This window comes from Fusarium vanettenii (assembly GCF_000151355.1).
Source record: "Fusarium vanettenii 77-13-4 chromosome 6 genomic scaffold NECHAsca_20_chr6_4_0, whole genome shotgun sequence".
Classification (NCBI taxonomy): domain Eukaryota; kingdom Fungi; phylum Ascomycota; class Sordariomycetes; order Hypocreales; family Nectriaceae; genus Fusarium; species Fusarium vanettenii.
This window is the reverse complement of record NW_003315865.1, coordinates 1,295,643-1,309,829: the sequence shown is the minus strand read 5'-3', so window position 1 is coordinate 1,309,829 and position 14,187 is coordinate 1,295,643. Positions and strand designations below refer to the sequence as shown.

General features: G+C 51.9%; 5 protein-coding genes across 5 annotated transcripts; 2 read left to right on the top strand and 3 right to left on the bottom strand.

The window, feature by feature from the left end:
- Positions 1-1,124: 1,124 nt before the first annotated feature.
- Positions 1,125-1,898, bottom strand: NECHADRAFT_43301 (uncharacterized protein; the record flags this gene model as incomplete). The annotated part of the gene is made up of 2 exons (XM_003044780.1): positions 1,125-1,315; positions 1,421-1,898. 2 exons carry the CDS (start codon positions 1,896-1,898, stop codon positions 1,125-1,127), a joined length of 669 nt encoding a protein of 222 aa, XP_003044826.1.
- A 235-nt stretch (positions 1,899-2,133) lies between these two features.
- NECHADRAFT_102720 (60S ribosomal protein L34) lies at positions 2,134-3,185 on the bottom strand. Its single transcript, XM_003044779.1, has 3 exons — positions 3,123-3,185; positions 2,915-3,038; positions 2,134-2,660 (listed from the first exon to the last, which is right to left on the bottom strand). The coding sequence occupies exons 1-3, from the start codon at positions 3,158-3,160 to the stop codon at positions 2,472-2,474; spliced, it is 351 nt and encodes a 116-aa protein (XP_003044825.1). The 5' UTR covers positions 3,161-3,185; the 3' UTR covers positions 2,134-2,471.
- A 627-nt stretch (positions 3,186-3,812) lies between these two features.
- Positions 3,813-4,540, bottom strand: NECHADRAFT_100940 (uncharacterized protein; the record flags this gene model as incomplete). The annotated part of the gene is made up of 2 exons (XM_003044778.1): positions 4,193-4,540; positions 3,813-4,031 (listed from the first exon to the last, which is right to left on the bottom strand). The coding sequence occupies exons 1-2, from the start codon at positions 4,310-4,312 to the stop codon at positions 3,813-3,815; spliced, it is 339 nt and encodes a 112-aa protein (XP_003044824.1). The 5' UTR covers positions 4,313-4,540.
- An 827-nt stretch (positions 4,541-5,367) lies between these two features.
- NECHADRAFT_100939 (uncharacterized protein) lies at positions 5,368-6,158 on the top strand (the record flags this gene model as incomplete). The annotated part of the gene is made up of 1 exon (XM_003045185.1): positions 5,368-6,158. Exon 1 carries the CDS (start codon positions 5,535-5,537, stop codon positions 6,156-6,158), a length of 624 nt encoding a protein of 207 aa, XP_003045231.1. The 5' UTR covers positions 5,368-5,534.
- A 4,103-nt stretch (positions 6,159-10,261) lies between these two features.
- On the top strand, positions 10,262-11,454 carry NECHADRAFT_106207 (uncharacterized protein; the record flags this gene model as incomplete). The annotated part of the gene is made up of 4 exons (XM_003045184.1): positions 10,262-10,368; positions 10,406-10,445; positions 10,499-10,730; positions 10,784-11,454. 4 exons carry the CDS (start codon positions 10,262-10,264, stop codon positions 11,452-11,454), a joined length of 1,050 nt encoding a protein of 349 aa, XP_003045230.1.
- Positions 11,455-14,187: the final 2,733 nt, after the last annotated feature.

Sequence of the window (14,187 nt, the reverse complement as noted above, 5' to 3'; positions counted from 1 at the left end):
TTCAGTTGAAAGGCCGAGCTCCTCGGCAGCTCCTACCAAGTAAGGGTATCCGAGATTTGAAGCTGTTGAGTCACCGCCAAGGGTATAACAAGAGTAACTTGGGAGTTTGCGTTTGTTCCCTTGGTGCCACCGGGACCGGAGCCTCTCCAGCCGGGCACAGAGCGACGTCAGGACAGAGGAGGACAAGGCCAGGCTCACCAGGCCAATTGATATGGTGAAGGCGCCGTGCAAGTGCCGGGGATAGATCGGGGCATCTGAGAGCTACCCAGGCCTGGGCTGGGTTTTTGACCTCTTTGACCCTAAGGCCCCACGGAAATCGCGGTCAAGCCGCGGGCGCGCGAAAAAAAAAATTCAAAAAGATGGTCAAGAGTGGCTTGAAGAAGACGGTCGCAGTGTGAGGCTGGAGCTTCGGTGGGGAACTCGATCTCGCTCACGAGATTCTTTAATTGGCGATGATGGGATTTTGAGATTGAGTCTGTCGGCGGCGATGAATTGAGTCTGAGGTTGGGCAGCCAATCGTGGCATTGCATCATCCGCCTGGGGTCGCGAAGGGATCGTCATTGGAAGAGCGATTGCGGCGAATCATGTGTGCAGCAGATAAACATGGGGTTGAATTCTTGCTTATCTAATATTGACGACAGCCCTTGAGGGCTACCCTGAACGACGATGGATTTTGAAGAAATGGTCGAATTACTGATGGTGAGCAGATATAGATTTAATGATGGAGTGTCTTCTTGTAGTGAGATATTGATAGACAAGTTGGATGTGTTTGTGTGGGCTATAATACGGCACTGAATCGCGACTATTGGAATACTAGCTGGGGTTCCTTCATCTCAAAATCCTAGGCGGCTCGATGAACCACAAGACTGAAAGAACATGGCATCACAACAAGCCAGCTATAAACAAGTGCCATTGCAATCAGGTCCTAGGGAACATAGGAGTTATTCAACACAGATTGTCAAGAGTGGGCGTTTATACACACAACCTACTATACATTCATCATGCGTCAACATTGTCTAACCTGTTGCCCATCATCCAAACCCAACCACCAAAGCGTACAATAGCCATCGTGCTCATAATGTTACATTATATGTATACAAGTCCTTTATAGCCTTGACATCCCATTACTTGGCTCCAATCCCGTCTTTCCATCCGATAGGTATCAAGGCAGCCGCCACATCCGACACACCCCTCTCTGTAGCCAACAGGTTGAACTGCGAAGCGGCATTCCTTGTATCCAGTATCTCGACTCGCATGCCTAGCTCGGCCAGGTGTCGTCTCGTAGTAGGAGCCAGCGGCATGATGGACGGGCCAACTCCGATGATTAGAAGGTCTGTGAGAGAGTTAGTCAAGTGTGTCAACAACCGCCCCCAATGTGCAGCAAAGCAGAGGATGGACGGAGAGATGTGTGTGAACTCACCAGGGCGAGGCCATATCAAATCAAACAAGGCAAATGCTTGAGCTGGAATCTCAAATTGACCCTTCTTGTTGGTTAGGTTCATTGAACCCTTCGCCTCCCATGGCCGCCAGTTGAACACCTCTCCGTCGACCAACAATACGCCGTTACCGTCCGTGATTGTAGCGCCGCTGTTCAAACCAAATCCATCGTACATGCAAACGTCGACCGAGGTTGAGGGAACGGGTGTGTTGCCGAGTATGTCGAGGTCGCCAAAGTTGGTCGGAGGAGCCTGCGCTGGCGGTTCTTCACCCTTTCTCCGACTCGGGGCTTCGTGGAAGGCTCGACGACATGATACAGGTTGTGTAGGGGCGTACGAAAGCGTCGGAGAAGAGGTTCTGAGAGCTGCGATCGAGGAGTAGGAGGGTCGGATGGGCTGGGAGAGAGCCTGGCGCACAACGCGCTGTGCGCTACACGGCCGAATAAAACTTCGCGATGCCATGTCTGAAACGTTGACCAACCGTCAAAATGTCGACTACGCCTAGGAATAAGCAATTGATGGTTGGACAAGAGTTGGGCTTGGTGCTTGCAGGGTTCAGGTGGAAGAGACTCAACGTGGGGGATGGATATTTTTTCCGGTCCCGCACGTCATGATGATTGCTCATCAAAGTGCAACAACAATCTCTACTATCACTGGGTGCATGTTCTCTACGGGTCACCGATCATAAGACTTGAATCCACAAAGGGAATTAATTCAACCTCAAGGCGCCAGTAACTTTTCACCTAGACCCCGGAACATAGGCCAAAACCTTGGCACTCACATCACCCACGCAAAGAAGCCCCAGTATCACTCATGCAGACGGCAATCCAGTCCACGCCAGCTTGATGTTCTTTTTTCATTCAAACCACCAAGAGGAAGGTAGCAGTCCTAAAGACGGCAGACGGCCAGCCATTCTGGCCCCGGCCCGATGTATCATGCAGTCCCTTTTGCCCTAATGAACACCAAAGCAGTGAACCGAGTCCCCAGAGTTCCTTGCCCTTCCCGCGCAGAAAAAGCCAACTAGAGAAATTGCATTTATTTCTTCTTCTGGCTCTGCTCCTGCTCCTTCAGCACCTTCTTGACGATCTTCTGCTCCTCGATGAGGAAGGCACGGACAATGCGGTCACGGACGCAGCCACCGCATCGGGAACCACCGTAGGCGCGCTGGACGGTCTTCTGGGGCTTGGAGATCTGGGAGTACTCGCGGGGTCGGAGAGCGGGAATCTAAGAGATGGGAGAGTTAGTTCTTGTGTTCTGTGTGGCTAGGTTCGAGAAGCCCTTTGTGGTGGTGAATGTTTCGAGACGAGGTGAGAGAGGTTGGATAGAGGGTTCGTGTCGGTAGAGATTTCAGCCGGTGTGATATGTCGGTGTCCTCGTCTGCTGTATGCGTGTCCTCTATCCAGATCCCAACACTCATCGTGCTCGTCTCGTCCCATCCGCCACGTCGCAAAGAATCGCTGTTGTCGAGTTCGACTTACGCCAGAGAGCTTGGAGCCGCAGTCACCGCACTTGGGGACAGTGCCGCGCTTCTTGATGTGAAGCAGGCGGAGGTCACCACCGGGGGTCTTGATGACCCGGGTTCGGTTGGAGGTGGTGTTGTAGCTGTGGGAGAAGCGCAGGTTAGCCACGGCGGTCGCCAGCAATGGCTCGATTGTTCATTTCGAGTCCATCTAGACAGGAACTCACCCGTTGCGGCGGCGGTAAGTGACTCGTTGGGAAACCATTTTGGCGGCTGGTGGTCGTCGGGAGTTGCAATGAGGATCTCACCAAGAACGAGAATGAATTTCGAGGCTTTTGGAAATTTTGTGTGGGTGGGAAGCTGGATTGTGCCCGCTAAACCGACGAATCAGAGTGGGGCAGTGGGCTGCCCGAACGGCTCACGTGACAATATTCTCTCTTTTCCTGAGTTCTTCCACTGAGGATCTGGTTAGCTCCACATTGAAGGAGACTGACGAACAGGCTTTGAGCAACATATTGGATCCTCTCTTCTCAGGCTCATGTTACCCAGGACTCAGTCGAGTATTGGTAAACTCGTATTTCCGGATCATGACCGAGGAACTTGTTAGCCAAGGTTGTTTTCGGAATGCAGAACTCGTTGTCGTGAGTTGATTGACAGTATGAATATGACCAGCGAGCAACCGACGGATCAGGGTTGGTCACTGGTCGAGTTAAGCGAATCTGTCACCGAGGCGTAGGAGGTTGTAACAATGGACGGGGATGGCATTGTCTAGATCCTTAACCTGACTGGATCTATGTCGCCCAGACTCGGGTCTGAGCAGCGCAACTCTACCTGACATTACCTAGAACCTGTATCTAAAAGAACGCCCTTAATATCACACCAAAGAATAACCATAAACCAAAGCATCATGAACATCATCATTTCTTGTCAAGAGTGAACCAGTCGGGGTGGTCCTGGTGTCGCCATGGCACGATGCCATTAGGCTCCTCTGCTTGCCTCTTCTGGACCTGAGCAGTTATTTGCTGGCTGAAGTCATCGCGCATTAGTTCGGTAAACTCCTTGACGCTGTTCTGCGCTTCAGTGATGGACTTCATGTAGGCGGCAAACATGGCGTCGGCTGTGATGAGATGCATCAGCTGAAGTTGTTTCAGTGTGGGAATAGGGCGCCTACGTGAGGGCTGCTTCTGCAGAAGCGGCTGGATCATCTGCGGTATGGTGTCTCTCAAGAGGCGAACCTGAAACGAGAGCCTGATCAGCAAGTTTGCGCCTCGGTTTCTTATCTTAGAAGCACCATTACCTTGATATGCAGGAGCTTGAGCCGCTGCATGGCTTCCTCGAGACGGGCTTCATCCCATTCACCCTGGTCGGCTGCATCTGGCGCCTGAGATTGATTCTGGGTGGGTGGCTGCTGGTTCATGGTAGCAAGGAGCTGTTGCTCTCTGGGCTCAACTAAACGACGGGTGTGAGGGTATCCAAGATTTGAGGGTGTCGAGCAGCAACACGAGCGCAGCCGGTGGCCGAGACTAGATGAGACGAGCAGAGGGCAACAATGACCAGGCTGGAGAGAGTGCGCACGGCTATGTTTTTAAAAAAGAACACAAAAAAGCCACTGCGTGTAGCAGGTGCAACGAATAATTCTAGAAAGTCAGGGTTGGAGGTTGATTCCCAGCCTGCGTTTGCCTCCGCGTCGGGGACGGGTCTGGGCGACGTGCGTGGGGCCAGGGGAGGAAGAAGCTTTGACGTTTCGGTGTTACCACATCTCTCGGGTTATTTTGCCTGCGAGCCAGGTACTATCAGAACCGAGTCGGCTGGCAGCAAGGAACCAGGAACGGCCAACCCGCACCGTGCCGATCTGGTGACATGCGTGTTGGTGGTCTTTGTTGAAAGAACGAAGAGCAGCATCATCAGTGATAAAAATAATATCTTCTACGATATACAAACAGATTTTGAGACGGATTGTATCCCCTCCTTGCTTTGAGCGAGCCCGCATCGCTGCGCCAGGCCGCTGCCAGATGCTCAATTGTCAGTCTATCACGTGCTAGCCATGCAGCTTGGGGAACTCAAGTTGACGTGGGAAGTCTCGCATCACCAGTTCCAAGAATCTACCTTCCTCTCAAAGACTCGAGGATATAACCACCGTCTTCCCCCATCACTGAAAGCATTGCCTTTGTGCATCAACCTCGTCGGCTCTGATACACTCGTCTTTCTCTCTTTTTCTTCAGCCACACCTACGCACGCCCTTCATTGAGCTACCTTCCGAATTCAAACATTCTTGTTCTCTCATCTGCACGGAGCCGCCGCGACAAGAAGCTCCCGCAGAACGGATACGTACCTCTGCTGCCCCTTGCTGCAGGCGGAGTGGGCCTCGTTCGGACCGGATCAACACTAAACCTTGTAAGTGCTGCCGTCTTGTTCAACAGTGCGGATTGGAAAAATCCTTACAGCCCAGCCTCTTGCATAGTACATACATCGACCGAATATACGACGACGAACTACGACCAACAGCGACTGCCCAGACGCGATTATCCCAAGCCCTCTTATACCGCTACCACGGCCGCTCTTCTCTGGCAAGACACTTGCCCTCCCCACTTTCCCCAAAATTCCCCGTTACAACCGCCACCCTGGCTCAAGCAATCGTCATGCCGAATACACCACCTCCAGCGCTATTACCCCCACCAGAAGGCATCTTCAGGACGTTTGAGGACTTGATGGCCTCTGTTCAGCGCGTCGCCAAGGATCAGGGCTACGGAATTGTCAAGTTGCGCGCCTCCAACTATCGCGACGGAAAGCCTACCCGTTATGATCTTGTCTGCGATCGCGGTGGTGTCAAGTATAACAGCACCGCCAAGAAGCGCAATCCATCGACGCGCAAGATCGACTGCCCTTTCCGTGCAAAGGCTGTCTGCGAAGTCCAGCTTGGAAACCAATGGCGTTTTGCCATCCAAGAAGGCCGTCATAACCACGAACCCCGGGTTCCCGCTGGTACTCCTGGTCAAGAGAACGCGCCGCTGGCCACCTCGATCCGCTCCTTCACCAACAAGCTCGATCGCCTCAACCACGACATGGCTCAGGGCCTAATGCGCATCGAGCAGCGCCTAGATAACATTGAGAAGCGAATGGAGAATCTCGAAGCACGAGCGGGAGGATATGAACCCCGATTCCAAGCTATCGAGTCCAGGCTCCAGGGGATGGAGGGACCACGCATGGACGGTATGGGGATGGACGATGTTGAATCGCGCCTCCTGGCTTCAACGGTCATGTAGGAGCATGACTACACCACCATCAGTACCTCTGCGAGCTTTCCGGGTCTCTCCAGGCGAGAGACGCGTCGGGAACCCCCACAGCGGGATGATTAAACACGGCATGCGCGTGTCACGGCGAGCTTGACGGGGCATTTTGGCCAACAGTCAGTCGCAGGCCCAGCGGCCTTGGTTCACGACTTGCAGGATCCAAATAAATGACAAACACAGTCATGAATGGAAAAGCGATTGTTCACGGAAACGACTTTCTACAGCAGGACGTGTGATTGATGGAGGTTCTTCAGGATTGTTCTGGGCGTTCAGGGAAATGGGCCCACAAAGTTGAGGGCTCTGCGAGATTACTACTACCCCTTCATGAAGGCGCGCGCAAGGGAATGTTTCGGTCATGTTGTTATTTTTGTGTGTTTGTTTTCATTTCTTGATTCATGTTTCTACTTTTTTTTTTGAGAGAGAGAAGGGCAACCGTCCGAGTTTTGTGAGCGACAAGTGAGTTGGCCTGGGCCATGCCTGTGGTGAGGTCGAACAGAGGGTTTGGTGTGTCGAAAGGATTACTTCTTTTAATGGAACTGGATGAGTATTTCCAGATGTTCTCATCTTGTTAGGACTGAGGATAGAGTATCCAGAGATGGAGGGTGTGTACAGTGCCTCAAGGCGACGAAAACCCTACCAAATGTATATGTCTGCCCGTGTGGCTCTCACGTTTGTCTTGTCTTGTACCATGTATGTTTATGGGCCCTTGAAGCCATCACAGACTGTTAACTAGGGGCATTTCTTTGGGGCGGCTTGTCTTGTTGCATGACGGCTTGACATGATGAAGCCCTGTTTATCCATCAAGACATTCACTTTTCGCATACTGTACACTTTTCTTTGAGCTCGGACCTCCTCTTGGATGCACGTTTCCATGTGGCATTTCCTAAGCGGCGTTTTCTGACCATATGCCGTTGACGCCTCACACACTGTAAGCAAGCAAACATTTCCAATCTTTCAAGCACACCGGCCCCACGCATTGGCATTGGATAATCTGCACCAGACGACCTGCAGTAGCACATCCCACCATAATGTTGCTTTTTTCTTTAACCTTTGAGAGGCGTGGAGAGGTTGCATCGAGGACTCTTGGTGTTTGTGTGTATATGTGTGTGTGCATTGCCGCTCTTGTGCGACAATGTTTGGAAGAGTCAGAGAAGGATCGACAAGCATGAACCAGGATCTGGGACTTGGGTACGAGTCTTGGAAGGGTATGATTCTACATCTTGCTCGAGTCGAGATGTGCCCTGCAGCCACTCGAGGTACGTACAAGGGAAGCCTTTTTTTTTCTCCCCATGCCCCATGCTTGGGCCCCATGTAGGACAAAGGCGCCTCGACAAAGTGGACCATCCTTTCAAGCTTACAATTAGGCTATTTGCGGGATAAACGATGTTTCTTGTCTCTCTCTTCCTCACACTCAGGCTAGAGGAAGCCTCACGAACAAGTTTGGACATCAGCTCCGTTCCCACCAACAAAAGAGATGCAGTCCCAGTTAGCAAACGCCGATGCCAGACGCAGCCTCGACCCGACACTCTGGTAACGACGATGAATGGCTTTTTGAGAAGAGTTCTCATTCGTCCTCGAGGTTTCGCTGACCTCGTCACAGGGCATGAATCACACGAATCTGGGCCGTCTCTTGTTGACTGTTGTAGAACTAAGGGAGGGGGGTGCCAAGTTTGCCGCAGTGTGTTGGTTCACCGCTGCGCTGAGCTGACAGGCCTTGAATGGGAGTCATCACATACAGAGGCAGAGGCAAACAATCCAGGTCCTCGGCAATGGGAGACGGGCTGAGGAGGGGGCTGAGCTGGCATCTTGACGTCTTACTCCGCCCAGGGCAGAAAGCCTCCGAATCAACAAGGAATGTGTGTCATTCAGACTATCGACAAAAAAAAAACACCGAGATCATCTGCATGGCGGGGAGAGGCATTGGTGCGCCCTCAGGCCACGCGGTTTCAAACAAGCTGGACATACCATGCTGGCAGCCGTCGACTCTACCTACAGAGACTCGAGAGTATCATTCGGTGGCGGCTACCTGCAGTCCAACCGCGTGGATGGCTAGATCCGCGGCATCTCTGCTGTGGATGCAGCATCCCGAGTCACAGGGATGCCCTGGCTGCTTGTACGCCGAGCCCGTCAAAGCGGGATGCCTTGTGTTACCAGGTCACCCCCTCCTCACGGCAGTGTTTTCTTTCTCGTGGATATCGTCATAATAGCTGAGTCTGTTTGTCAAGGCCTTGAGCTGTTGGCCATGCACATTGACCCGGTCATTTCCACGCCGAGCAATCTATGCATGACGATCTCACCGTCTGCATCCGTCACGGAAACTAAACCAACAAACACGAAACTGCCTTGCACGACCGATAACTAAGGGCCGAGATTCGAGGCCATCTGACCCTGCGGCTATCCAGCTCGCCCCCTGATGTGCCGCTCTTCCGAGTCGAGTATCCCGATGACAGTGTCTGTCTACTACTGGTGACTCGGCAGGGGGTAAACAAGGCGTTTGTTTGACTCTCGGTTACGTGCTCGAGTTCACTTTTGCTATTGTCAAAGGATATGTACGGAGATGGAGATGTACGAAGCGAGGCTAGCAAACTCGAGATTGCCTCGATAGCTGGCCCGAGTCCCTCCTGGCACGCCACCTAGCAGCAAGCATCCGTTTCCCTCTTCAGACGAGTCTGAGACACAAAATATCCTGATAAACTCTCCAGCTTCCAAACCCGGGAAAGCAATCTCGGTAGCACTTGTAAGTCTGGTGATACTTGGGCTCCCTGGAGGCCGTTATCCGAGACACGAGGTCCATCACCACGTGCTCGCATTTTCCCGAGATCAGGCCCAAGTTTCGTAGGCACAGTATCCGCATTCCGGGTATCAAGTGAGAACCCGGGTGGTTTGGCAAGGCTGGATGCATCAGAGACCCAGGCTACCCGCTACGTGGATAGCCTGTTTGGTGACTAGCCCTGTCTAGCAGAGAAGTTGGGAAGCCTTGTGACACAAGATGAGGCTTTCGTTCCGCTCGCAAACATGTTGGCCATACGATTTCCGAAGAAGCCGCATACCCGAGGCTGAAGCCGTGGTTCTGGTTCCGCTTGGGTTTGCGTGCCAGTTCGGGGATGATCTCCAAGGTACTCGCCCGTCGTGACATCCGTTCTTGACTAATTTAACTATGAACCAAGTGATCCGAAGTAGTCCTTCGTAGACCGAACCAACGGGCATAGTCTAGGTCTTGTCAGGAGTAGTTCACGGAAGACTTTGTGTGTACAGTACATGCTCCGTTTATACAACACAACACACCTGAAACAGTGACTTGGCATAGATAGTGAAAGTATCGGCATGTATTGCGGTTGATTTATGCTTCTAGCAAGCACATATCAATGACGCTGATAACTCGTGGCATTTGTGCCTTGCATTAGTCTCCCTTGACTAGAGAGTCTCGCAAGCTCAACCACTCCTGTACCTTTTGCCCACGAAAGGCAAACGCCAGCATCATGTGCGGCTCCGATCGACGGCCGGGATCGACGACGACACTGGCTTGATGCGGTTGGGCGTCGTAGAGACCAAAGTCTATATCAAACTGGATAGGGTAACGATCATAGAATCATTGCCAAGTTGCGGTCGTTTTCGGGGCATCTTTAATACCTAGATGACTCGAAGGGCCTCGAAGAGTTGCGAGTGTCAAGATGGCATTACTTCGCTAGACAGTGTAGAACCTATTATCAGCATTAGCAGTCATGTACCAGACAATACCAGTGGAAGAGTTTGGCCATATGAATCTCTTCTCCAATAATCACACAAGAAGAGAATAATGCCTAGCTTTCTTCTTGTCATGCTCACCATCTACAGCTTAGATAAGCGCCCAGACAATATCCTCAGTCTCAACACGTCTTCTCGTCCTCGGAAACCCACATACGATACGAGAACAGATCCAATCACCTCACGACAACCAGCTCACATCTCACCTTGGCGAAAATGATACGGCCTGCGGGGTCACCACGGTGAGTCCCTGTCGATCTGGGCACTCAGTGGGGTAGTCAGATCGATCCGTCCCAAGATCAACATCATCATCAACATCAACAACAACCAACATGTACGCCAACGCCGTCTATTACCCCTCGTGGCGCGTCTACAAGGAACGTCCACCTTCTTCCCTAGACGTCTCCTCCATCACCCACATCTTCTACGCCTTTGTCGGGTAAGTCCTCGAGCCAGCCACAGATCGCCAATCGCAGGCTAACATGTTCTAGCGTCAACGAGGATGGAACCCTTCGGGTATACAGCCGCCTATAATGCAACCTCTCTGAAACACTCGCTTATATCCGCAGACTCTCGACGAATGGGCCGACAACGACATGGAAGTCGATGGCGAGAAGGGCTGCCTTGCAGCCGTTGCCAAATTGAAGAACGAAAATCCACACATAAAGACTGTTGTGTCTATCGGCGGAGGCGGAAGCAGCAACGAGTTTCCTGGCCTGGCTGAGAGTGAGGAAGCAAGAGAAACGTTTGCGCGGCAGATAAAGGAGTTTTGCGATACCCATCAACTCGATGGCGTCGACAGTGAGTGTTCCCTAAAATGAGGTGCAAGCAGAAAGGCCAACATGTTTGAACAGTTGACTGGGAGCATCCTCAGACTCCTGAGGCAGGACAGAATTATCTCCTATTCCTTCAAGCCATCCGAGAGGCTCTCCCGGCGCCCGATTACCTCTTGACCAGTGCCCTCCCTGTGGGCGAATACTGTCTCAAGCATCTCGACCTACCAACTGTAGGCGAGTTGCTCGACTTTCTCAACCTCATGGCATACGACTTCACCGGCGCATGGACTGACGTCTGCGGTCATCACGCGCAGCTTCTCCCTCCAGGTGAAGACGACGTTTATCCAACTCTCCGTAGCTCGTGCCAGGCTGGCGTCGACTTTGTCATCAACCACGGCTTCCCCAGTCACAAGGTTCTTCTCGGTATTCCAGCATATGCTAGATACTTTGGCCAGGCGCGTGGCCCAGGGCATCCTTTTGAAGGCGCTGGGGAGATGGACTATTGCGACCTCCCGGGTGAATGGGTTGAAGGTGCTCACGTCGATGAAGGCGTTGTCGCGGCGTCCTTTGTCGACGAAGGTGGCGACAAGGGCTTCGTCTCCTTTGATGTTCCCGCCACGGTTCGTATCAAAGCCAGATATGCCAAGGCCATGGAACTTGGAGGTCTCTTCTACTGGACTGGTGCTGGAGATCGAACGGGTGATGAGAGCTTGGTCGCTGCGGGTTGGTATGAACTTCAATGCGCATAAAGTGACGGCGTAGCATACAGTTTGGGATGAGCAAGTCTTTCTTGCCATTCGACACTTGTGTTGGGCAGCTTGGGGTTGGGTTTTGGGTATCTACCTGGTATGTTAGTATCATGTTAGTCAACGTAGGTAGCTCACCATGGAGAGTTACTCCTCTCAATTTATCAATCACATAGTTGCAAAGATTCTGAGTCCTGTAAGGAGGTTAAAAAAGAAATTCGTATTACATAAAGAAATCTAAGAAAGAAAGAATGAAAAGGCCATCATACCATCTCGAGAGACTCGAGTTGGGCCATAAATCAAAAACGCCTACAATCAGGTGGCAATGAAAAGCATATTGAGACTCACCTTTTCGATTCTCTCTCATGCTCCAAATGGAAGTATAGCTATCTGTGGGCACGCGTCAGCAATCAAAAGATGGCAGATACTTACTGAGGTAGTTGGTGGTCATCCCCCTACCGCTCGCCGTTTGGCTCTTCATTCAATCCACTGGCCGCTGGGACATTTCCATTGACCATTGGGCCCTCTGAGCTAACCGTTGGGTCTTGGGTCAAGACTGGTTGCTCATCAAGTCCCGCCACCTCTTGGGCCAAGTCACTGGCTAGGCTAAGTTGCTCAACCTGCCTCGTCACCTCCTCTACCAGCTCCTGGTCTTCTAGATGCAGAAATTCACTGACGAGCTGGTCCAGGTATTCACCGTCGAACCAGTCCTCAAAGTCCCATGTCGGCTCCCCATCAGCCGATGGAGCCGGGGCTGAGGCCATCTCAGTGGGAGCGTTCGCGATTAGTGGACGCGATGTCGGCTCCTGCGGCTGCTGTGAAATAATGTCCAGCAGTCGCCCCAGCGAAGGCGTGTAATCGGGAAGCCTTAGGCGTTGTACGCGTTCTGTGCGTTCTCGCTGTCTTTGTTGTTCTCGGCGTTGTCGTAGTTCTTCTCTTTCTTGCCATCTTCGTCGGTCTTCTTCAAATTCACGCTGCTGTCGCCTCTGCCGTCGATATCTGCCGATAGTCATTATCGAATCCCAGATCTCCATGTACTCCTGATCCTGGGCTGCTTGCTGGCCTTGTCCCTGACCCAGTGATCCTGCATCCCGAGCACGATGTGAATCGGCGGCAGCCGCTTCAGCGTGGGCGTTTTCGGCACGTTGGCCAAGATTGACCGAAAGTTGACGAAGCCTCTCTCTTGCATGCCTAGCTTGCTCAGCAGTTACAGTTACAGGACGAGCATCTGTTCTAAGACGAGGTCTTCCGTATGGGATGAATCGACGCCGAGGGATCCAGACGGAGCGCTCAGAGTCGCCAGCTCTCTCGCGGTGGTTTTCTCTAGGCATTTTAGAGGGCCTATGTTTATCGACGTTGTTCAGTGAAATTGTCAATAGTTGGTCTTTGGCAGGTTCCTGTGGCGATGTCTGCAGAGTTGTGTCGGAGATGGGAAAAGGGAGTGTTACAAGGACCAACCCTTTGATATATAGTAAACGAAATTCGTGCGAATCCCAATAAGACATGTTTATTCGACAATGTCCATTTCGAGTCCTGACACAACTGGACTGGTTGTGCTTGTAGGGATTGTGTTCTGGATGTGAACGACACTGTCCGGATATGCATCGATTTGGCCATTGGGATTGCCGAGAAGTTGGTGCCCACTTGGACAATCTGCCTCTAGTTTTGGGCAAGCCGTAAGGTCCGACCGAGAGCGCATTATGAGCTGTTCAGTCCACAGCCTGGAGCTCTTGGGAGACAAAAGGTTGCTGAACAACATTGTCCATGTGCCCATGTTCGGTTTGAGTCATCGTAGTGTTCAACTTATGTTGTTGGGGGTAATTATCAGAGCAAGAACGAAGCTTCTGCTCCTTTCTTTCGTGATTGTTTGAAGAGGATAACTGATGGATGGTCGCGTAGGCAGGTTGAACACCATCCCTGTCCAGCTGACGATAACCGACATATCCTAGGTGTGGCGTCTGGCCCGCACAGCCACGGCGCTTACGTCAATGCATGTCACTGGACGCCTCCAGAGGCCTCATGGTCCCTGCCAAGGAAGTCATTGGCGTGCGTGCCCAACAACAATCAGCGACTCGTATAAGAGCGATCGCCGACCCCTCATCACCTTATTTCTTGCATTTCAAGCTTCTTTCAACGACATCCTGCGCTAGACTTTTGAACCTATCAAGGTGAGTACACCCTCAGGACTTGTGAAGTGCCGTGAGCTGACTGGGCGATACAAGATCTCCCTACCAACCACTTTACAGAACTTCACAACAACAAACAATACACCATGGGTCTTTTCTGGTCAAAGGGCATCGGTGGCCGCCATTTTGGCACCAGCATTCACGTCGACAAGAACGGTGTCCGACGAGGCCCTTGGCGGTTCTCCCTCGGCAAGTTCAGCTGTTTCCGAGCTTAAGGCGGGAACCCATCTGTCCTATCCACGTGGCGACTTCTTCTGTTGATCCGCTGAAGGATCCCGGCATTACGAGACTACGACACTGGCTTTGAACGAGTTTAGCGATAAATTGTGATACGCAGAGAATGGCGATATGATCCTTCAATTAATAGAACTTCTTCTTCTTCAAACAATTTGACAATAAAAACATAAAGTTCAATCGCGTCGGCTCATGATCTAGGGTAGCTGATTAAGTGGGGTTATGCACTTACCGTGGCAGGCACGCGTTCACGTAGAGCAATCGTGAGTGATGACAGTTCAAGTTTATGAAGAATTCCACATCTTGATCGTGACTC

Bases quoted from the DNA above. Each gene is read 5' to 3' on its own strand.
- NECHADRAFT_102720 (XM_003044779.1), bottom strand. From the start codon at position 3,160: ATGGTTTCCCAACGAGTCACTTACCGCCGCCGCAACGG. The intron at 3,039-3,122 runs GTGAGTTCCTGT...CTTCTCCCACAG, and splicing joins ACTTACCGCCGCCGCAACGG to CTACAACACCACCTCCAACC. The intron at 2,661-2,914 runs GTAAGTCGAACT...CCCATCTCTTAG, and splicing joins GCGGCTCCAAGCTCTCTGGC to ATTCCCGCTCTCCGACCCCG.